This window comes from Acomys russatus, chromosome 19 (assembly GCF_903995435.1).
Source record: "Acomys russatus chromosome 19, mAcoRus1.1, whole genome shotgun sequence".
Taxonomy (NCBI): Eukaryota; Metazoa; Chordata; class Mammalia; order Rodentia; family Muridae; genus Acomys; species Acomys russatus.
Window position 1 is genome coordinate 61,454,514 of NC_067155.1, and position 22,375 is coordinate 61,476,888.

At 52.4% G+C, this 22,375-nt stretch overlaps 1 protein-coding gene across 1 annotated transcript in view; it reads left to right on the forward strand.

The window, feature by feature from the left end:
- Positions 1-4,593: 4,593 nt before the first annotated feature.
- The window catches only part of Wscd2 (WSC domain containing 2), a 38,202-nt gene continuing 20,420 nt past the window's right edge, over positions 4,594-22,375 (forward strand). Inside the window, exons 1-3 of the mRNA XM_051161682.1 lie at positions 4,594-5,242; positions 13,729-13,843; positions 16,477-16,661. Of these exons, the coding sequence (XP_051017639.1) occupies positions 4,843-5,242; positions 13,729-13,843; positions 16,477-16,661 (700 nt within the window). The 5' untranslated portion in view covers positions 4,594-4,842. The remainder of the gene's footprint in view (positions 5,243-13,728; positions 13,844-16,476; positions 16,662-22,375) is intronic.

Below are 22,375 nucleotides of genomic sequence, written 5' to 3' on the forward strand. Positions count from 1 at the left end.
CAGCCAAAGAGCCAGACCCAGGAACATCGGCAGCAAGGGAATGGCTGCAGGGACCAATGGCATGTTCCTCGCCCATGTGGAAAATAGATTCCCGGTGCTCACAGGAGCCTGGGGGAGGCCGACAAGTGGGACCAGCCTCGAGTGTTTTCCATCTTCCTACAATCTCATTCAGCCCTCCAACAATGTAAGCAGGGGGTTGGAGGAGAGTCGGGGAGACTGAGGCTGGTGGAAACAGGTGTCTCTCCCAGTGAAATGAACCCAGGTGGGCTGCTGGCCAGGGCCCACACTCTAACCTAAAGATCCGTGATCTGCTGAGCCAAGCAGCAGTGTTGTAGGCGCGCAGGATGGTGGAGTGGGGGGGGGGGCAGGGGTGGGGGGCGCTCAGGGGTCCTCAGAGTTCCAGTGTGACTCCCAGCTTCCTTTCTCCGTGGCACATAAGTGTGAAGTACATGGGCTCCCACAAGGCACCAGCTTCAAGAAGTTCTTCCTAAAACGTAGGGTGGGCTGGGAATACAGCGAGGTTGGCCGAGGCTCACAGCATGCAGGCAGCCCTGCATCCAATGGCCAGCACTCCTTAGACCAGGATTGGGGCCTTCCTCTAACCCCAGCACTTGCTTGAGAGGCAGAGGCAGGAAGATCAGGAGTTCTGGGTCATCTTTGGCTACATGGTGAGTTTGAGGCAGCCTGGGCTACATGAGACACTGCCTCAAAAAGCAGGATGTGTGTATGGGATGGGCTGGGGGTGTCAAATGTACTGGTCATGAGACCCCAGTGCTAGGAGCAGGGCCGTGGCACTCTGTGCTCTGCCTCTGCCCACTGTGTTCTGCCTCCCGTCCTGGCTCTTCCTCAGATGCCCTCCACTAGACAGTATCTATTTTTCCTAGACCTTCAGGGTCAAAGGCTGCTCCCTGGGGAAGCCCTATTTGATCTCTTTCCTGAGGCAGCTGTAGCCCCTCCAATGCTGCAGGTTCCCCATGTTCCAGGGACCCAGCAGGGCCCTCAAATCTCCTGACATTGTGAGCCCAAATCTGGGACCTCAGTGCCCTTGGAGTTATCACTCTAAAGCAAGAGGCACAAGCCCGGTTCCTGGAATCCTGGGTGCACTCGGCCCAGCCACCTTGTACCAGCTGTCTCAGGAAGCGTTCATCAGTCTCTCTGATAAGCGGGCCTCAGCTCATTACGAGCATGCAGAATGTCACAGGGTCCTGGTGAGAATTAAATCAGAGCGTGAGTGTGCTTTTGTCTTAGTGTGTTGTGCAAAGTGCATATGTGTGAATGTGTGTGCTTGTGTGTGTATGTGTCTGTGAGTATGCGTGTGCGTGTGAACGGGCATGTGAGTGTGTTGTGTGTGTGGGTGTGCTTGTGTGAATGTGTGTGAGTGTGCATGTGTGTGTGAATGTGCACTTGAGTGTGTTGTGTGTGAGTGTGCTTGTGTGAATGTGCATGTGTGCTTGTGTGTGTGAATGTGCACGTGAGTGTGTTATGTGTGGGGGTGTTTGTGTGGATGTGTGTGAGTGTGCATGTGTGTTGTGTGTGTGAGTGTGAGTGTGTGAATGTGCATGTGAGTGTGCATGTGCGTGTGAATGTGCATGTGAGTGTGCACGTGCGTGTGTTATGTGTGTGGGGTGTTTGTGTGGGTGTGCATAAATGTGCATGTGAGTGTGTTGTGTGTGCGAGTGTGCTTGTGTGAGTGTGCATGTGTGTTGTGTGTGAGTGTGCACATGAGTGTGTTATGTGGGGGGGTGTTTGTGTGGATGTGTGTGAGTGTGCATGTGTGTTGTGTGTGTGAGTGTGCTTGTGAGTGTGTTATGTGGGGGGGGTGTTTGTGTGGATGTGTGTGAGTGTGCACATGAGTGTGTTGTGTAAATGTGTGTGTGAATGTACAAGTGTGTACATGTGAGTGTATGAGTGTGGAGTGGTGTGTGCAAGTGCTTGTTAAACACTGTTAATGTGAGTTGCTGTTCTGTGTCATGAGGTCCGTGCCCCTACCCTGGGCTTTGTCTAGCTGATACAGCAACTCTGTAGCTGCTTTCTTCCCTGGTTGACTAAAAATCCTCTGAAAACAGAACATAAACCATTTATTCTGTGTTCCTAGCACATACAGTCAGAATGAACATATTTAAAATTTTTAAATTACATTTATTATTTACTATCTATCTGTGTGTGTGTGCGCGCGCATGCACGCGCACTTGCACATGGAGGTCAGTGGACAACTTCCAGGAGTCCGTTCTCTCTCGCTCTCCATCATGTGGGTTCTCGGGGATTGAACTTGGATCATCGGGTTTGGTGGCAACCGCTTTTACCTGCTGAGCTGTCTCCCTGGCCCTGTTTTATGTGACTGGAAAGACAGATGGTGCCTGACTGAGCAGACGGATGGATGGATGGGTAGGTGGACTGAAGGAAGATGACGGACTGACAGATGAAGGCAAAGATGGATGGGTGGATAAATTAATGGGTGTGCAGAGGCTGAAGGTGACGGATGGACAAACGGACATTTGGCACCACAAGTGCATGGCGTTTTGTGCTTTGCTCAATTATCAGTTACACATGCCTGAACAGTGGTTCTGAGTTTCTGAAGGAGTGGGTGGCAGACACCACCAGGACCTCCTTGAAACTCCCATGCCTTTGTGTGGCTTAAGGGGCTGTCCCAGAGGCGCATTTCTCAATCCGCCTTGCATTGGTTGAGAGCATCCTGTCGCCCCCTGCTGCTGGTTGTGTGAAACAGCACTGCCCCACAGATAACCAGCATCTTGGTTTTCCTTCTGGCGGATGGCCCAGACAGGAGTTCTCAACTTCATGTGCCCATGAGCACTCTCCGAGGCCACTTTGTGACAGCAGAGATGCTAGTCGGGAAGTCAGAACTTTTCAGCAGATCCCAGGGGAACTGGAATTCTTAACCAGATCCTCCTCGGAGAAGCCCCAACCAGGGGAAGTAGCTGCATAGCAGGGAAACAGAGATGCTCTTGCTTTGCAGCTATCTCTGAATCGTCAGACAGTGCCCCAGGGTGTGTGGGAAGAGGCAGAGTTAACAAGGGTAAGAGCTGTGGTCTGGCCAAGCAAGACGGTGGAACTTGCCTGTCATCCCAGCGCGTGGGAGGCAGAAGCAGGAAGGACATGAGTTTGTGGTTAGCCTCTGCTACAGATCAAGTTGAGTATAGCCTGGGCTATATGACACCCTATCTAAAACAAAAAACAAACTGAAAGAAAAACACCACCACGAAAAGACAAAACCAAAAACAGAAACCCTGTGGTTTTAAATTGTGATGCTCACCCCCCCTCCCCCCTGCCCCCCCCCACCCCCCTCCCGCCACATCCTGTGAGACAGGGGCGACCAGGTGAGACGATCTATAGAAGAGCCTGGGCACTGCGTGGATGTGTTGCTTACTGAGCCCGCCCGCTTCCCTCACTCCCCATTCCCCCTCAAGGCAGAGATGATGGCTGCAGATCTGATTTCTGCAATAGAACAGAAGCCCTCAGGAAGTGTGTTTTTACCTCTGCATCTCAGCTCTGGCAGGAACACAGCTGGTCTCCTTAAATACTCCTGGGGGCCGGGCAGAGTGGGGGGGGGGTAGGAGTGGGGGCTGCAGGGTGGGGGGCAGGGCGGGGGGAGTGAGATGAGTGAATTCGGGCTCCGCCAAGTCTCTGAGGATTCCTTTGGACTTAGAGGACCCCACAAACCTATGAGCATTTGACTAATATAGGCAACACTTGTCTAGAAAGGGAGAGGCAAGCAGCTTGGGCCTGGCCTGCTGGCAGCTTCTTGATAAAGACTCAACTGACTGTGGTTGAAATGAGGGAGGCGGGGAGGGATGCCTGGGGCTGGGGAGACAAACAATTGACCACATACACATGGGGCCCTGGGTTCAGATTCTCAGTACTGGGAGGGCAGAGGCAGGAGGATACCTGGAGCTCACAGGGCCAGACACTGTTGCCAAAACACCCAAAGGGGAACCGGGCGGTGATGGTGCACGCTTTAATCCCAGCACCTGGGAGGCAGAGGCAGGCGGATCACTGTGAATTCGATGCCAGCCTGGTCTACAAAGCGAGTCTAGGACGGCCAAGGCTACACAGAGAGACCCTGTCTCGAAAAACAAAACAACTGCCCCCCCCAAAAAAAAACCATAAGGGGAAAGGTGACTGAGGAAGTTACTCAACATTGACCTCTGGCCTCCTGTGCGCATGCACACACACACACACTCACACTCATAACCCTGAAGCCCACGCAACCTTGCTCTCAAAGGTGGCCCTGCTGCTGCTTCCAGCCCTCTCTGGGCCTTGGCACACCCCCTTGCGGTTGCTCAGGAGTCTTTACGTCCTGGGCTTTGGGGGGGGGCCCTCATGCCTGTGTCTACTGCTGTTTTGCAGGTGGTAGCCCGCTGCCCTGAAGCTTGACCAGATGGAGACCTTCCAGCTCATGTCCCCAGAAGGTGGCACACAGCCTGGTCACCCGTTGGAGCTGGAGGAGAGGCCCGCGCCAAAGCCCTCAGTGCACTAATCAGGCTCAACATCCCAAAGGGCTGGAGAAGGGGCCTGAGTGACCTGTACCTGCGTGGCTCCTTCCCCCAATCCCCGGTCACCAGAGTTCTTTCACAAGATGTGGGAGAAGGGGACCGCCTCCTATTGGTCCTCTTTCTTGGCCCCAGGCAACTCAACTTAACCTCCAAACGCCAGCAACCCCTGTCCTCATCCTCTCTGGACTCAGCCAGGTGCTGGTTTGCTTTCCAGCTACAGGGTCTCCTCTGTGGCGGGACCAGAGTACCAAGCTCCGGGAAGCCACGCCCTCCACGCCCCTTCCCAGCCATCAGCCCAGCCAGCCCTGAGCCAGTCCGGAATGATCTGGCTATGGCCAAGCTCTGGTTCAAGTTCCAGCGGTGTTTCCGATATTTCCGCAGGAAGCCTGTGCGCTTTTTTACTCTGTTGGCTATCTACCTGACCGCCGGGAGCCTAGTCTTCCTGCATTCGGGCTTTGTGGGCCAGCCCGCTGTGCCCCAAAACCAGGCCAGCCCCGCAGCGGGGAGCCCAGCAGAAGGAGCCGAGCTGCCTTTACTGGGCGACTTGCACCAAGGCAGAGGTTTCCGGGACACCGGGGAGGTCTCCAGCATCGCACGCAGGTACGGACCCTCACTCAAGGCCAAGGACACCAGCGAGAGAGCCAAATTGGGCGACTACGGAGGAACCTGGAGCCGGGCCCTCAAAGGGAGGGCTGTCCGGGAGAAGGAGAAGGAAAAGGAGGAAGAGAGAGGTAAGTGCCTGGAGGGACTGAGGGAAGGGGGAAAACAGAGAACACAGAAGTAGAAGTAAAAGCCAGCAACTGGTCGGGGCATGGTGGCGCACATCTTTAATCCCAGCACTCGGGAGGCAAAGGCAGGCGGACCACTGTGAGTTCAAGACCAGCCTGGTCTACAAAGCCAAGGACAGCCAAGGCTACAGAGAAACCCTCTTAAAAACAAACAAACAAACAAACAAAAGCTAGCAACTGGTCTCGGTGCTCCAGGCACACGTGAATGTAGGAAATTTGCACTATCACCTATAATGAGCAAGTCACACAGCCCTTCAATTAGCCTCAGCTTAAAATCCCTGAGCCCTTTACCACTGCTTGTTAAACACAAAAACTCCAGCACCAGTGTTTCCAGGACTCTGAGTGTCCCTGGGTCTGCAGTGAGCATTTGACACTTAAACAGAGTTGCTACCCTTCCTATTGTAAAGAAAGGGAGGCACCTGAGCAGTATGCTGCATACCAACAGTCCTGCCCTGAGAGGCTGAGCTGGAGGCTAGCCTAGGCTATATAATGAGAGGCTAGCCTAGGCTATATAATGAGACTCTGTCTCAAAGGGCGGGGGGAAAGATGCCAGTCGCCCAGGATTAATGACAGCCCCTTAGCAAAGTGAAGCTATGCCCATGCCAAAAAGTTCCCCCATCTGTCCAGGAGCTTCCCGTTCTGGCAACCGATGCTCCAGACATTGGCATCTCCCTGCGTAGATTCCGCTGCCTTGTTGCATTCTAAGCATTTTACACCCAAAAGGAGTTTGATCGCTGGCACATGCCACAGGCTTGAACGGGGTGCAGAGGAGCTGGTGCCTGTTTAACAGATGTGGAGGGCTGGAGGGTGCAGCTCAGTTAATAGAGCGGTGCCCTGGTATATATGATGCCCAGGCAGGGCAGGGGGCACACCTGTAATCCCAGCACTAGGAAGGTTATATAGGGAATTGGAGGCCAGCCTAGGCTATGAGGCCCTGTCTCACAATCAAACAAATGGGACTAGAGAGATGGCTCAGCAGCTAAGCGCACAGTCACATAATCTCTTGCAGAGGGCCCTACCTGTGACCCTAGCTCCAGGGGGACCTTAGGTCTCTGGCACATAGCCACTACCACACATACACATAGTTAAAAATTAAAAATAAATTGAAAACAAACAAGAACCAGATGTGGAAACTAAAAGATGCCGGCTCAGCGCTGCACAGCTGGCTTCAGGATAGCCTGGAGTCTGAGCACCATCTGCCCAGATGGTTGACTTTCTCTGAAGGTATTCCCTCACTCCACTGCCTGCTACCATGTGACCAGCAGGCTGGGGAAACCTGCCACAGCCACGGCTCATGATATGAAAACAGGAGGATGTGCAGGAAACCCAGTGAGGGCGGAGTGAGGGCGATGCTCCCACAAGCCTCTGCGTGCCGCTGCGTGAAGCCCTCCCCCACCTCTGCAAGACACAGAATTCATAAAGGAGCCTATCCTAGGCCTTAGGTGCTCTTGGATCTGGCTGTCCCAGAGCCTCTTACCTTCCTGCCCTGTGAGAGAGCCCAGGGCTCACAGAGAGGTAAGGAGACAGAACAGGCTGGAGGCTTTGGCCTAGGGTTCCAGCCCCACCTTAGCCACCTGTGTGGCCCGGCCAATGGTTTGACCTTCCATGCCTCGGTTTCCACACCTGCTTCATGGGCCTAACAATGGCTCCCTTCCAGGCAATCGAGACAGGGACCACGCAGGGATCTGGCGATGCACCTGGGACAGAACTGGCACTTTGCCATGTTGAAGGAGTACCCGCGGGGTCTACTCTGAAAGTGGCCATCTCTTAGCACTAAAAGGCTGGTCTGTTAGAGAAATCGCTGCTCTCTCCACGTTATTCACTCCGAACACCATCTGGTCCTTTGAAAACCCCCAGCCTTCTCCCTAGCCCCCATCTTAAGTCTTATGCCGGCGTCTGTATCCGGCGAGTTCGGTAACCCAGGACGGAAATGTGGAGTCGGCCAAAAGGAAAACTTTGACCACTTGTTGCAGTTTGAGCAAGTGGCCCCGGATAGCTCGAGTCAACTTTATATAGAATTTCGAAGCATTACACATATACAGTATCAGATTAACCTTAATTATTTTTCTATTTTTTTAATTTTTTAAAAAAATTTATGTGCATTGGTATGAGGTTGTCAGATCTTAGATTTACAGACAGTTGTGAGCTGCCATGTGGGTGCTGGGAATTAAACTTGAGTCCTTTGGAAGAGCAGGCAGTGCTCTTAACCACTGAGCCATCTCTCCAGCCCCCTAACCTTTAATTATTATCCAAAAATCTCACTGTGTATTAAGTTTCTCTTGTTCCCTCCTAGTTAGTGATTGGCCTTTGTCCATATCTAAGCAGTATAATATTACAATCCAAATGATGGCGTCATAACTACATATACCTAAGTATTGCAAGCCAAACGATTATATCTAGCCAGGCATAACCAGTTTGGTTTGTGCGCAGGCTGGAAGCAAACATGCGGTTTCAAAATAAAAACAATTAAAATCCAAGAATAATCCTCTAACAGCAGAATAACTTTTCTATCTTATTGTAACCTGAATCAATATATTTATAATATGTATTAAGTTATCTTATAAGCCAATTTTATATAATTATACAATATGGTCTTACTCCATTACAGCTTTCTCCTTAAGCAAAAATAATTATCATTTTTTTTTCTTTGTCCAATTCTATTTTCTTCCTTGTCCAAGGTGGGAATGAATCTTTCCAATTTCGTTTAAGAGCGTGACAAACTCTGATTTACTAGCTTGTCCTGAAGTTAACTTGACCTAAGGATGAACTCTCCGCTATTGACCTTCAGGGCCCTTCTCCTGGTTTTGATCTCTCTCTCTCACTCTAATGCATTAGATCCTCAGAAGAAGTAGTTGGCCTTTAATAAACAAGCAGGGGTCCTAAGCAGGAATCATGGCTCCATCTCTCAAGGGTTGACCTAAGTCATTCATTCCCACTGGATCTCGCCAAGTGCCTCAAGGAGATCACTCACAGAACACTTAAGGATTTTTCTCAAGAGATGTGACGTGACTCCCACCTGTCTCAGATTCCCTCCCACGCTGTACCGGACCATCCCTCTCACTCACTGTTCATCGAGTGCCACGCTCTCTTTGCTCCGGGATCTCAGTCCTTTCAGCTGATGTCTTCTCTCCCAACATCTGCATGGCTCCCACGCCCCTTCCTTGGAGCCACCACTCAGCCCCTGCCTCCCTAGCCACTTCTCAGAATGTCCTACGGGTTCCACCCTGTGCCTGGTCACAGTCACACCCCCTAGCTTTACTCTGCTGCCATACACAGCATGCCATACACAGCACCATGCAAAGGCCTCTTGCTTGCTCCAGGAGGGCAGGGGCAGTCCAGCCTTGGCCAGCTCAACCCGTCAGCACCTGGGACAGCGCCAAGCGCACTGCTGTGGCCGGATGGATGATGGGATGGGTAAATCAATGTGTGAGTCTCCGTCTGCCAGGAGACTCCCCAATTTCAGCTTTGTCCAGCTCCAGAACACAGCCTCGTCCAAGTCCAACCAAATGCTCTTTTCTGCTCCGTGCCATGCAGTATAGCCCTTGTGACAGTGGATCTGTGTGACGATGTCCCGTGGGTTGTGAGAATCAGACTCAGTCAGCTCTCCATAGCTGAGGATTCGTACCCTGGAATTCAGCCAACCACAGACCAAAGATAAAAAAAATAAATAAGAAATTAAAAACTTCCTAAGAAAAATGCATTTGTAAGGATCATACACGGACTACCCTTGTAGTTTCCATGTTCACACTGCACTGGGAGCTAAGGTCATCTAGAGAGAACTGCTGGACACATGGGGATAGGATAGGTCTGAGTCCTGTGCAAATGCTGCACTTCATAAAGGTTCTGGGGTTGCTGGACCCCAACACTGTGGGCCGCTGAGAGACCATCACCTGGCCACTATGGCTGTCCACAGTAGCAATGCCTTGTACTGAGCACCTGCTCAGTGCTCACCGCTGTTTGTTTTCTGCTCGTTAGAACAGAGTGGTCTGTGCTCATGCCCGACACACCTTCTGGATTGTGATGTCACTTAACAGCTGCCCTGTTGTTACCATTGGTGCTGGCTATTGAGTGGTCACTGTGGGCTGGACCGTGCTGGAGTGACTCATTGTTTATTTGGCTGGTGTCACTCCATGAGTTAGAGGCCACTTTGCACACGACTCATCCCTGGCTACATCGGAAACAGGCGGTGTCCTCCTTGGTGATGGACACATTTGGAGTTCAGCACCTCAGATCAGCATTTGGAATGCTTCTCTGACCAAACACTGAAGCCGGAAGCCTGTCTCCTCCCAGGCTAGCAGAGCCCTTGCTGGACACGTTCATGTGGGACACAGATGTGCAGGAAGTGGGCGTGCAGGACTCAGAGGGGGAAGAACTGCATCTGGTGGAGCTGGCACCAGGCAAGAAGTCAGATCCCTGGGTGCACAGCATCTTCAGGGATCACATGTTGGAGCGTGGCCTCAGACCAACAGGGTTGATAGCCTTGTAAGAGATGGCCGGGTAGCCAGGCAGTGGTGGTGCACGCCTGTAATCCCAGCAATTGGGAGGCAGAGGCAGGCAGATCACTGTGATTTTTTGAGGCCAGCTTGGTCTACAGAGTGAGTCCAGGACAGCCAAGGGTACACAGAGAAACCCTATCTCGAAAAACCAAAAGAGAGAGACAGAGACAGAGAGACAGAGACACAGAGATGGCTGTGTGACCAAATGAGATGAAAAGAGGACACTGGTGAGAGTGTGTGGCACTGATGGATGGAACCAGTGAACGAATGAAGGCAGGCAGGGATGTGGGCACAGTATTCGGAACGCTGCTCAGAACAGTACAGAGGAAAGCACGCAAGCCTGCTTGTGCTCAGCCACCCTCTGAGCAAATGGCCTCCATCAGAGAGACGGAACTTCCACGCGAAGATTAATGATAACAGAAGAAAAAAGAATGAAAAGAGAATGGCTCGGTGCAATAGAGGAGGTTGTCATACGCTGAACTCTGGGCTGGAGATAAATCGCCAGCCAGGGTCCCGGAGCTATTTCAGCAGTCTCTGGGGTCCTGGAGACACTGATGGGTTGTGTGGACTCAACCATTAATCCCTCCTGTGTGGCCTGTGACTGGGTTTCTGTTTTACATACCTCTCCAACCTCTGAGAGGTTCGGCCACCGCGGTAGGATTTGAGCACAGACGCTAGGAAAGAGGCCCCGGAAGGCCCAGCGGCCGGCAGTCACAAGGCCGAGTTCAAGCTTGGCATTGCTGTGAGATTCCCAGGATGGGGGCCAGATAACCTGGCAGGGAGGAAACACCAGGTCCTGCCTTAGTGTTGACTTTGCTGGGCTTTGGTTTGTGACACACCCTTATCCTAAATATCCAGAGGACTGTTTGTCTCCCTTCTGTTGACCGATAAGGAAACAGAGGCTCAGGTGTTTCTTCAACAGATCTGTATACCTGCTGTGTGGGAGATCTGTTTAATGCTAGCCTGGGGAGGGCTGTGTGGGGGTCACACAGCATTTCAAACTAAAAGTACAGGTTTGTGGAGGCGGGGGGAGGGAAGGACACAGGACTCAACCCGCCCTCCCTCTCTGGTCCTCCACTCCAGTGTGTGAGCTAGAGTGGAGAAACTTCCAGAGTCCTGCCTCCAAAATGTCTCTTTGGAGGAGATGGGCCTGGGCTTGGGTTTGCTCTGAGGTCCTCCTTGTGGGTGGATTTGGCAAATTGATGGGCTTCCCATCAGAGTTCTAGGGACTGTCCATCTGTCCTGCTGTGTCCATCTGTCCTGCCGTGTCCATCTGTCCTGCCGTGCCACTGGGATGCACAAAGGCTCTGACACCTGGCCTTCAGCGTTTCTTAATTCTCTCCCCTCTCTCACCCCGCCCCCATCCCCTGCACTTCTACTGGTCTCCTGGACACACTGAACTTGGTCCAAGGGACTGTAACTGTTAGCATCTTTGGTCTTACAGGATGCCAGTGTCGTGAGCCAGGGAAAACAGGTGTGTCGCACTGCCAGCTTTAATCTGTAAGGATTCAGAGCATGGGACCTCATGCCTTGTCTTGAGTCCAGCAGGCTGGTGGGTGGGCAGTGCTGCTGACCCTGACTGGGCAGGGGTAACCCTGTGAGGAGGCTGGTAAGATCTTTCTGTGATCCCAGTGCTCAGGAGTGAGCAGCGAGAGGATGTTAATGTCCTGGCAATTGGCTTTTTTGCCTTTGAAGTGAGTCTGTAAGGGGTTGGAGAGATGGCTGATCAGTTCAGAGCACGGGCTGCCCTTGCAGAGGACGGGAGGGACACTCCTAGCACCCACATCAGGCAGCTCACAGTCTCCTCTAGCTCCAGTGGATTCAAACCCTGTTCTGGCTTTGCAGGCACCTGGACACACACACACACACACACACACACACACACATGCACACACACACACATGTACACACACATGCATGCATGTTTTAAAAGTGGGTTCCTGAAAAAAAGAAGTTTGCGAAGTTTGGATTTCGAAAACTCAGGAAGGCTGAGAGCATGGCTCTGTGGTAAGAGGGCTGACTGAGTATGTGTCGGGCCCTGGTTTTACATGAAACAGAAATAAACAGAAACCCATGACCCTTAGATGCTCAGGCCTTTAGCAAAGGCCCAAAGTGAAACATCCCTGCCCTGTGCCCTGCAGTGCCCTATCAGCTGAGATTTTGCCTGAAGCAGGAGGTATTTGGGTTGTTCAACAAGAAAAGGCCACCAGGACCCTCCAGAAATGTCACCAGTGATGGGCTCATGGGGGCTGGGGCAGCAATGCTCCCTTTGAAGCCAGACTCTTCTCAGCGGAGCCCATCACATCCGTTGTGTGAGGAAAACCCAAGTCACCAGGGTGTCAGCTGGTGCCCAGCAGAGCTGACAACTACAGGCGATGCACAGAGGAGCGTCCTCCTGCAAGCTTTGCTCCCTGGCACAAGGGCAGGGAGAGGACCTTCTGTCTTTTAACCCAGGAAGCCTCCTAAGCAGAGGAGGTGTCAAATGGCATTCAGGTTTTCCTGGTCACTCCCTGGGAAGGCCATTTAGTACCAGGACATGGCTGGATCCTTCTCTTTCATGGGAAGGGACAGAAAGAGCCAGTGTGGGTCCTGTAGACCTGCATACAAATCTTCATTCAGCTTTGAGCTGAGGCTCTCTTCTTGAGGGCTCTGTAGGGATGGGAGGATGGCAGGTCTTCCCAGTGTACAAGCATCCAAACAAAGGGTCTGGAGCCAGACTGTGTGTGTCCAACTCTGGTCTCGTTTATACAAGCTGTGTTACCCTAAGCAAATCACAACCTCTCTGAACCACAGAGCAGAGATTCTCACAGAATCTTGTTGAGGGTGCAGTAAGTGGTATCTGTAAAGCACTTACCATAGCTTGCATCCAGATGCTGGGAGAATGTTAAGAAAAAATAAGGGATTTTTTTTTTTTTTTTTTTTTTTTTTTTTTGCACAGACTGTCAGTCACTGTCTTTGGGTGTGAGTTCCTGCAAGACATCAAGTAAAGGGGGGCATTTGCAGAGTTAATGCATGGTTCTTAAATATCATCTGAAGTGACTCTTGGAACAGAAACACCCACCCAAGTCCCCCAAAGAGACAAACTGTGAAGTGTTTTACCCAGCCCAGTGAATGGCCAGTTTCTTTCTTTCTTTTTTTTTTTTTTTTTTAAGATTTGTTTATTCATTCATTATGTATACAGTGTTCTGCCTGCACGTACACCTGCCGGCCAGAAGAGGGCACCAATCCCATTACAGATGGTTGTGAGCCACCATGAGGTTGCTGGGAATTGAACTCAGAACCTTTGGAAGAGCGGCCAATGCTCCCTTACCTCTGAGCCATCTCTCCAGCCCTAAAGCCAGATTCTTACTCTGCTATCCAGAGCTTTGTACCTAGGACACACAGGACAATATGACAGGGGCGTCCGTGAGTGGTGCCAAGCTAGCAAATTGATTGCTGCTTTTACCCCCACTGCAAGGGAAACGAAGCCTTGGGAAGGTTTGCCCATCTACGCTCCTCCAACCAGAGCCGGGAAGTAAGCATGAAGCGAAGCCTGGATCCTGAACCTTCCAAGTCCAGTGAGACCCACGAGGCAGCCATAGAAAGGAGCAGGGGATACCAGACCTTCCACGGCCACTGAAATAGGCCTTTTCCTGGGTAAAGTGAGGCTCCTTCTGGCCCAGGGGTATGGCCCCAGTGTCCAGAGACCCCAGGAAACCTCTGGACTTGGCCAAAATACTCTGCCCTGTGTCTTCAGGGCTCGCAACCTCACCCATTAGTCCCCCCTGCCCTGATGGCCAGGGCCTAGCATTTCCCATCTTGTGTTTGCACCCTGAGGATGGAATTGGGTGCTACACACTTGGCAAAGCCACACAGCCAGGGGGCACAGGGGCCTCGTCCCGCATCCTTCCACATCCTCAGCTAGACTTACGGACGTTTCCTGTTTCCCCACAGCCAAGTACATCGGCTGCTACCTGGACAACACCCAGAGCCGAGCCCTGCGAGGTGTGTCCTTTTTCGACTACAAAAAGATGACAGTCTTCCGTTGCCAGGACAACTGTGCTGAACGGTAGTGCCCCCTGCCCCGCCGCTGCCACCATGTCCCCAGACGTGTCCCTTCTGACCCTTTCCACCCTGGGTTCCTTCAACAGTGCCCTTTGCCTTGCCTTGTCAGAGGGTGAAATAGAGATGCAGAAAAAAGGACTGCAAGAATGATTGACTTGTGTGTATGCATGTGTGTGCACATAAGCATGCGTGTACACACATACGTGTGTTCACATGTGTCTGTGTACACGTGTCTGCGTGTGTGTGCACATGCATGTGTGTGCACATAAGCATGCGTGTACACACATACGTGTGTTCATACGTGTCTGTGTACACGTGTGTCTGCGTATGTGTGCACATGCGTGTGTGTGCACATAAGCATGCGTGTACACACATACGTGTGTTCATACGTGTCTGTGTACACGTGTGTCTGCGTGTGTGTGCACATGCATGTGTGTGCACAAGGATGCACGTGATGTGGTCTGAGGGACTGTGGCTGTGCAACGATATGGACTGTGCCGAGGAGCAGCATATAAGGAATGGCGTGTGAGGTCAGCTGACGTGTGAGGTCAGCTAATGTGTGAGGTCAGCTCACGTGTGAGGTCAGCTGGTTGTGTGAGGTCAGCTGGTTGTGTGAGGTCAGCTGGTTGTGTGAGGTCAGCTGGTTGTGTGAGGTCAGCTGATGTGTGAGGTCAGCTGATGTGTGAGGTCAGCTCACGTGTGAGGTCAGCTGGCTGTGTGAGGTCAGCTGATGTGTGAGGTTAGTCCTGACAGCTGATTGTCTCTGAGAATTGGTTAGTGTGTGACCACAAGTCTTTGCAATCCTCCTGCCTCTGGCTCTGGACTCACTGGGATTGCAGGCCTGTGCCATCATGGCTGGTTTAGAACAGTTTGCTAACACCCTGTGGACTCCCAGCTCTCCCAAGCCAGGAGTCAACTGGGACACATGCCCCTTCCTGGCTGGGAACTGTTGGGCTCTCCCTAGCACCGTGTCTCTCCTCCCTTTGGCTCTGAGTTACAGCTTATCTCCTCTTTCAGAATTGATGACACACATTTTATTTCTGCCAGTGGGTTCCACTGTGGGAGAAGGGGCCTGAGGGATGGATAAGAAGCAAGCTTAGAGGGACAGGGACACGCAGGCAGGTCCTGCAAGTGAGGTTCCAAGATGCCAGTCATGTCAGCTGCTCTTGCCTTATCTTCCAGGAAGAGCAGGTATCAGGGCAAGGCTGAGTCACCAGGACACGCACAGGCACAGATCTGGGGTGGCTCTGCCCATGCACCCAGCACTACTGCATAGGGATCCAGGAGACAAGCCATAGCCACCAGCATCTCCTCCAGAGACTTTTTTTTTTTTGCAGGCTGCTTTCTAAGGAGCCCCCATGTCTCTAGGAGCACAGTAGCCAGGGGGCTGACAGGGCTCCCCCTTCCCCGAATTCTCAGCCAGTGCTGGCAGCTTCCTCCCACGTTTTTAGACCGCTGTCCACCGAATGGCCTTTTTAGGAAAGGATTCCTTGGCTAGGAAAAAATAGCATCTCCTCGCGGCTCATGGAATTTTGTTTTGCTTTGTTTTCAGGGAAGAATTTTTTTTTTTTTCTTGGCTGGGTATGTGAGCATGGTTTTATAGTCTGCCAAAGGGATACAAGCACCCTACTTCCTCCCCCTCCCCTGGTGCTTCCCAAGGGACCTAGCAATGAGGTGTCACCCTGGGTGATTTCCCTGGAGGGAAGAGATTGGGTTCTTCAGAGGTGAAAGAGGAGTGGGGGAGAGGCAGAGTGGTGTGTGTGTGTGTGTGTGTGTTTGTATCTGTGAATGAGTGAGCGTGTATGTGTGTGTGAATGTGTGTAAATGTGTTTATGTGTATGGACGAGTTAACGTGTGAGTGTGTATGAATGAGTATCTGTGATGTATGAATATGCATGTGGATGTGTGAGAGTGTGAGTGTGAGTGTGTGAGTGTGTGTGTGAGAGTGTGAGTGTGTGTGAGTGTGTGAGTGTGTGAGAGTGTGAGTGTGTGTGTGAGAGTGTGTGTGTGTGAGTGTGAGTGTGTGTGTGAGTGTGTGTGAGTGTGTGTGTGTGAGTGTGTGAGAGTGTGAGTGTGTGTGTGAGTGTGTGAGTGTGAGAGTGTGTGTGTGAGTGTGAGTGTGTGTGTGAGTGTGTGTGAGTGTGTGAGAGTGTGAGTGTGTGTGAGTGTGTGAGTGTGTGAGTGTGTGAGAGAGTGTGAGTGTGTGAGTGTGTGTGTGAGTGTGTGAGTGTGTGTGTGAGTGTGAGTGTGTGTGTGAGTGTGAGTGTTAATGTGGGCATGAAAGGGTAGTATGGACGATACAACACATCAGCCAGGGATGAGGGCCGGAGGGTGTCCCCAGGATGTTCTCCCTGTCCCCAGAGATCTCTGAATCTCCAGTGCCTTGGACCCTCTGACCCTCCTACTTCTAGAGGTTGTCCTGCCCTTTGGAGTAGGTGTGACCCCCATTCCTCCTCCAGGCTCCCTGCCCTTCCAGCCCGTTTGTCCCTTTCCGATGACTCCTGGGCTCTTTCCTTGGTCTCCATGCCTCCTGGAGACTCTGTCCAGTCCTCTGGTCTGAGGTTTCTCCCACTGAGTCTTCCTGTCCCCTGGGGTCTCTCTGGTGGTGTCCCCCTGCCTCACAGCAGCCTCCCACAGGGGTTACCTGTACGCTGGGCTGGAGTTTGGAGCCGAGTGCTACTGCGGCCACAAGATCCAGGCGGCCAATGTGAGCGAAGCAGAATGTGACATGGACTGCAAGGGAGAGCGGGGCAGTGTGTGTGGCGGTGTCAACCGCCTCTCGGTCTACCGGCTGCAGCTGGCCCAGGAGTCTGCGAGAAGGTGTACGTGAGTTCGCACCCCTGCCTCCCCCCCCCGCATCCCCACTGTGACACATTAGCTTCAGCCCCCCATGGCCCACTCCAAGGGTCCCTGATGGCCTCATCCTCAGTGTCTGCTCTGAACTTTCTCTGAAGCACCATCACTCCAGGGCCACGGTAGGACCTTCCATCCCAGCCCTCATTCCGGCCCCTCAACATTCCTCTGTCCCGAGTCTGAACCTGATCTTGGCCCCGTCTCTTCTGAGATGGAATTCTCTCCACTGCCTAGGGCACTGTAGCAACCAAGATCACATACGTGCAAAACCCTGACCTTTTCTGAACACTTTATGTGGAATCGCTCCTGTCATCTTCACGGTGACCCTTGAAGCAGGCGGGGGTGGGTGGGGAAACCAGACCTAGGGTCACTGGTCTGACATCCCTACTACTGGGGAGGTTGGTGGGGATGATTCCAAGTCAAGGAGAGCCTGAGCTACAAGAGGAAGTTTGAGGCTGACCTGGGCAACACTGTGAGAACCAGTCTCAAGAAAGTTTAAGGGGTGGGAGCGTGCCGGGGGTGTGGCTCAGAGTAGAGCACTTGCTGTCAAACATAAGGCCCTGGGTCGATCTTCACGACTGCAAAATAAAAAAGGAGGAAGGAAAGGAGAGAGAGAAAGAGAGGGAGAGGCCAGGCAGTGGTGGCGCACGCCTTTAATCCCAGCACTTGGGACGCAGAGGCAGGCGGATCGCTGTGAGTTCGAGGCCAGCCTGGTCCACAAAGCAAGTCTAGGACAGTTGAGGCTACACAGAGAAGCCCTGTCTCAAAAAACCAAAAAGAGAGAGGCAGGGGAGGGGGCAGGGGGGAGGAAGGAAGGAAGCGTGAGACACTGCCTTTGCTCACTCCCATTTAAGGTGAGGCACCTGTCTCAGTGTCACAGTACTCCAGTGCCGCATGCTTCGTTGCTCTTTGGAAAGCTCCCCAGGGCTTGCTAGTGTCCCCGGCTTGGGTCTTGCTGGGAAAACTCTGCGGTTTGCAAACCAAGGAGAGAAGGTGGCAGGAGAGGCAAGAGACATCTCTTCTGTGGCCACTGTCCTGCGGCTCCTTCCTGAAGCCTCGGCCACCGGAGTAGCTGGGATGACAGGCCTGAGACAGAAGGCACAGCTGGGTTCTACACCTCTGAGGTGCCCACAAGCCATTCTAGGCTGTAGGTTCCTAGCATCTATCCTCTGTACAGTGGGACAAGAACGCACAGATGTGCTGGCTGCAGCTCCACACCTGGCTGGCTGTACAGAAAGGGCATCTTCCCTGTGGGTGTCTCTAGCACAGTCCACTGCTTGATTTTATATACATATATTTTTATATATATACACACATATGTAGAAATAGATATAGATATCGATATATATCTTGAGATCCTGGACCTTGGTAGCCTCTGGCAAGCTTTACCCTGCAGCAAACAGGGTTGAGCGTGCCACCAATTCGCAAATGTGGTGGTTGCACCCTCTGCCTCAGTCACCTGGGCTCGGGTCTGAAGGCCCAGCTGGCGAAGGACAGAGGTGGGAAACCTCGGCTGGAGAAAGCCGTGCAGTGGGCTTGGTCTGACCGCTGGTGCAGCGAGGTTCTAGCCTGTCCTCACGACTGACGCCATTTGCGGTGATGTCCAGGTGGTGATAAAGGTGACACGTTGGCCAGCTGAAGAGATGACCTCAAATATTACGGTCACTGTGAGGATCCTGCTGCTGACTGCATACGCAGCTGGGGTGGCGGGAAAGACTTGAGTGGTGTGTCTCATTAACTGCATAATCTGGGAGCGCCCCCCACCCCCCCTCACCCCCGCTTTCTGGTTCTCTAGTGTTAACACTTAAAGGCTTCTCAACTGGATGGGGTGTGTGACACACACATGGTGAGTGAGGTGGTGAGATCTCTTGTGTGAGGTGGTATTTACACATAAAGGGAGGACTGGGTGACAGAGACGTGTCCTCCCTCCTCAGCCTGCCCATCTTGTGGTAGGAAAAGACCCCTGGACAGGCACCGTATGGCCTGAGAAAAGTGTCTTTGTGTTGTGTCATGTCCAAAAGGATATGGGGCCATTTCTACTGAGAGCAGATCTCTGCATCCTCTAGGGCAGCTGTTCTCAGCGTTCCAAACACTGTGACCCCCTAACACAGCTCCTCATGTTGTTGGGACCCCCAACCGTAAAGTTATTTTCGCTGCTACTTCATAACTGCAATCTTGCTACTGTTATGAATCACAGTGTAAGTATCTGAGATGCAGGATATCTGCTATGCGACCCCCTGTGAAAGGGTCATTCAACCCCCAAAGGGGTCACGACCTACAGGTTGAGAACCAGTGCTCTAAGGCCGCCAGAGATGTTTCCAGTGCAAGGCACAAGTAAAGCCTTCTACAGGAGAACTAAAGGGAAGCCCAAGCCTTATTGTGAACCTCAAGGCTGTTTCTCCTGAGACTAGAATGGAGGCGGGTGGGTAAGAAGGCAGGCAGTTGACCAGATGTCCAGCCGAGATGCCTACTAGGCTCTCGGTCAGCAGTACACTGTATGGAGAAGCCGAGTCAGGACACTGTGTACTTGCACGTAGACTCAGTGTGAAAAGTGTAGCCTCTCTTTCAAGGAGACCACAATCCTGGGGTAACAGTTAGCGGCCAGCTGGGTCGGCTCAGCCTTGTGGGTAAGTAAGTACGGAGCACTGCAGAGGCTACCTGAAGCAGCCAAAGGGACACTTGAGTAGAATCCTCTTATCAAGGGTGACCAGGTGAGCAGGAAACCGGTGTTCAGCCAGAAGCAACAGTCCAGATTCAGCAAATACCTTGTTGGAAGCCACTTCCCCGTCTGTCCCCATTATACACTTGTGGAAACTGAGGTGCAGAAAACAGAAGTGGCACCACGGAACATCCTGGGAGATTCCATAGAAGAGAGCGCATTTGGTGGGATCTTTACACAATGGATAAAGCTTTGCCAGGCAGAGAAGGAAAGGACATCCAGGCGTGAGACACATTACTGAGGAACCTGGGAAAATCTGGGTTCCCTTTGCCACCCTAGTGGACCCATGAGGAGGTCACTTGCTCCTGCAGAAGTGAAGACATTCAGGGGTGGGCAGGGCCAGTCTCTGCAGGTGCCCTGCCATTCTGTCTTGACACAGACTCCAGGGCACACAGATTCACTCTTGGCACAGTAGGACCGAGACTTGGAATACCTTCTTGGTGACATTACACTTGTCACAACGGCTTGCTAAATGTGCCGCTTAGTTTCACCTTCTTCCCTGAGAGACAGACCTGCTGATGGTCGGAGTGTGTCTGCCGGAAGGATGCTTACAGGATTCGGATGGATAGAGAGGATCCAGGGAGCTGTGCTGCAGGCAAGGAGTCCCGGGGAGCTTTGGGTGGCTGTCCATGGTGCTGACTGCCCTCTGGTGCAATTCAAACCCCATGGCTGCCACCCAGCGTTCCCCTGGGCTCAGCCCCTTTCTCCCTCTCTCCCCTTCTCCTCCTTACCACTCTTCCTTCGCCTTCCCTTTGGTTGCTACTTTGACCTTTGCCCTCCTGCCTCGATGGGGGCGTTGTGAAGTCCACAAGAGCACTGAAGAACTCAGTACCCATCGACTATCTCCTGGCTTGGACAGTGAGCTCTGCCTGTGACCATTAGCTCTGGCGATCTCCATCTCTAAGAGTTGTAGGGAGAATTCTGGGCTGTGTGTGCTTTCTGCCCACTGGTACTTCCTTCCTGCTACCCCTAGCTCCAGCTTATCAGGAAACTCGTGTCTCTTTGAATGGACCTTGCCAACTCCTCCTCTGCCAGACTCATAACATACGGCACTGGTGAATCTCACAATTGCAGGAGACTGGACTGATCGTAACAGGTGAACTCAGCTTGCACATCTCTGCAAAATTCATGAAAGCAGGCAGGCAAGAGGAGCGGTGTGGATTTTTCCTCCCCCCCCCCCCCCCCGCTCCCTACACTGACTCTGGCCAAGCTGCAGATCCATGCTGAGTCTCGATCATTGTCTGTAAGTTGAGGACCATTCCAACCATCCCTGGAGCCACCAAGCCAGTGAGAGTCCAGACAGCAGCAGCAGCGTGGTGCATGCTGCTCCTGATGGAGTCCCCCAAGTTTGCTCTGAGGACTGCCCAGTTCAAGATACTTGGATTTCCAACATCCATGGGGCCTTCTGGCAATGTCTAAAAATAGCTGCCTTTGAACCCCCTTTGGACAGGGAAGCTGTTTGTGTAATTCAGTGCCTCTCTGACCATGCACAGCTCATTGGCTGAGACCATTCCCTAGCCAGCATCTTTAATGTGGTGGAACTTGGCCTAATTACCCAGAGTGGCCTCTTTTAGACCAAGAAGGACTCCTCTACGTCTGCCTCTGAGCTGACACCCAGTGACATTTAACTCATGTACGCATGTGCACGTGTGTGTGTGTGTGTGAAGCACCAGAACAATGAAGTGACAGGACTTCTGATTCTCTTAAAGAGGGTCAATGCACCATTGCTCCGCTCTGCTCTTTCTAGTAAAAAGTTCAAGGTACTGTGGCCATGCATGTTCCCTGCTAGACTGCCAGTGAGAGCTGACATTGTCAAAATGTAGGGCACAGGCTGCTGCAACCTGCTGTGGAGCCTGAGCGTGACTGGCACGGGAGTCTCCAGAGCCCCTCCTTAGAACTGGGCACAGCTCATGTGGAGCAGAGATGGGAAAGTGCCTTTGATGTGCACAAAGGCCAGGGACTTAACGTGCACATGCCATTTGTAAACACCCCACCTCCAGCACGGAAGTAGCTCTCCATCCTTTGCCTGCCCACTAATCTAGACAGGCGTGTCTGTGTGTGCACCGGAGCATGGATCAGCACTACAGCACTCAGGCCCGCCAGGCTAGAGGTCTGTGCCCTCCACGGCTCCTTTTCCTTTTCTGAGGTCAAATGGATTGTACCTGAGAGAGCAGCTGGGACATCTCTGACAGATGAAGCCTCTTAGTTTCTCATCAGACTTCCTCAATGAGTTTGCCTCTTGTGGGCTTTTGGGGTTTGCTTTGTTCTGTAGTCCAGGCTGGCCTCAAATGCGCGATACAGCCAAGGATGGCCTTGAACTTCTGACCTTCCTGCCTCCACCTCCCACACCTGGTTTGTTCGGTGCTGGGGATGGTACCAGGGTCTCCTGCATGCTAGGTGGGCTCCATACCAACCAAGCCACATCCCTAGACCCCTGGCAGAGTCTTTAAGAGACTGGAACATGCTGGTACTTTATAGGGTGTTCAGCAGAATGCTGGCACCCAGTAGGGACCGTGCAAGTGCCACCTGGCCCTGCTCCCATGGTCAGGATCTAGTTTTTTTTGTTTTTTGTTTTTTGTTTTTTTTTTTCCGCCTGTTCTTCTGAGGAGGAGCACCCAATTCAAGATCCGAGCAATAAAGAGCTGACTTGGTGCTGGAGTGCTTGCCTTGCTCTAAGCAAGCCTGGGCTGTGCTGGGCCCTGGGTTTGGTTCCCAGCACTGCAAGAAAGCAAAGATCTGATAAACCTTGCAACAAATCACAGGGCCCACTTCCTGCTTCTCCCAGTTACACAAAATGCCCACTCATTGTGGAAAGGATTAAAGAAATGTTTTTATTAGAAGGGAGAAAGAGCTAGGCGGTGGTGGTGCACGCCTTTAATCCCAGCACTCAGGAGGCAGAGGCAGGTGGCTCACTGTGAGTTCGAGGCTAGCCTGGTCTACAAAGTGAGTCCAGGACAGTCAAGG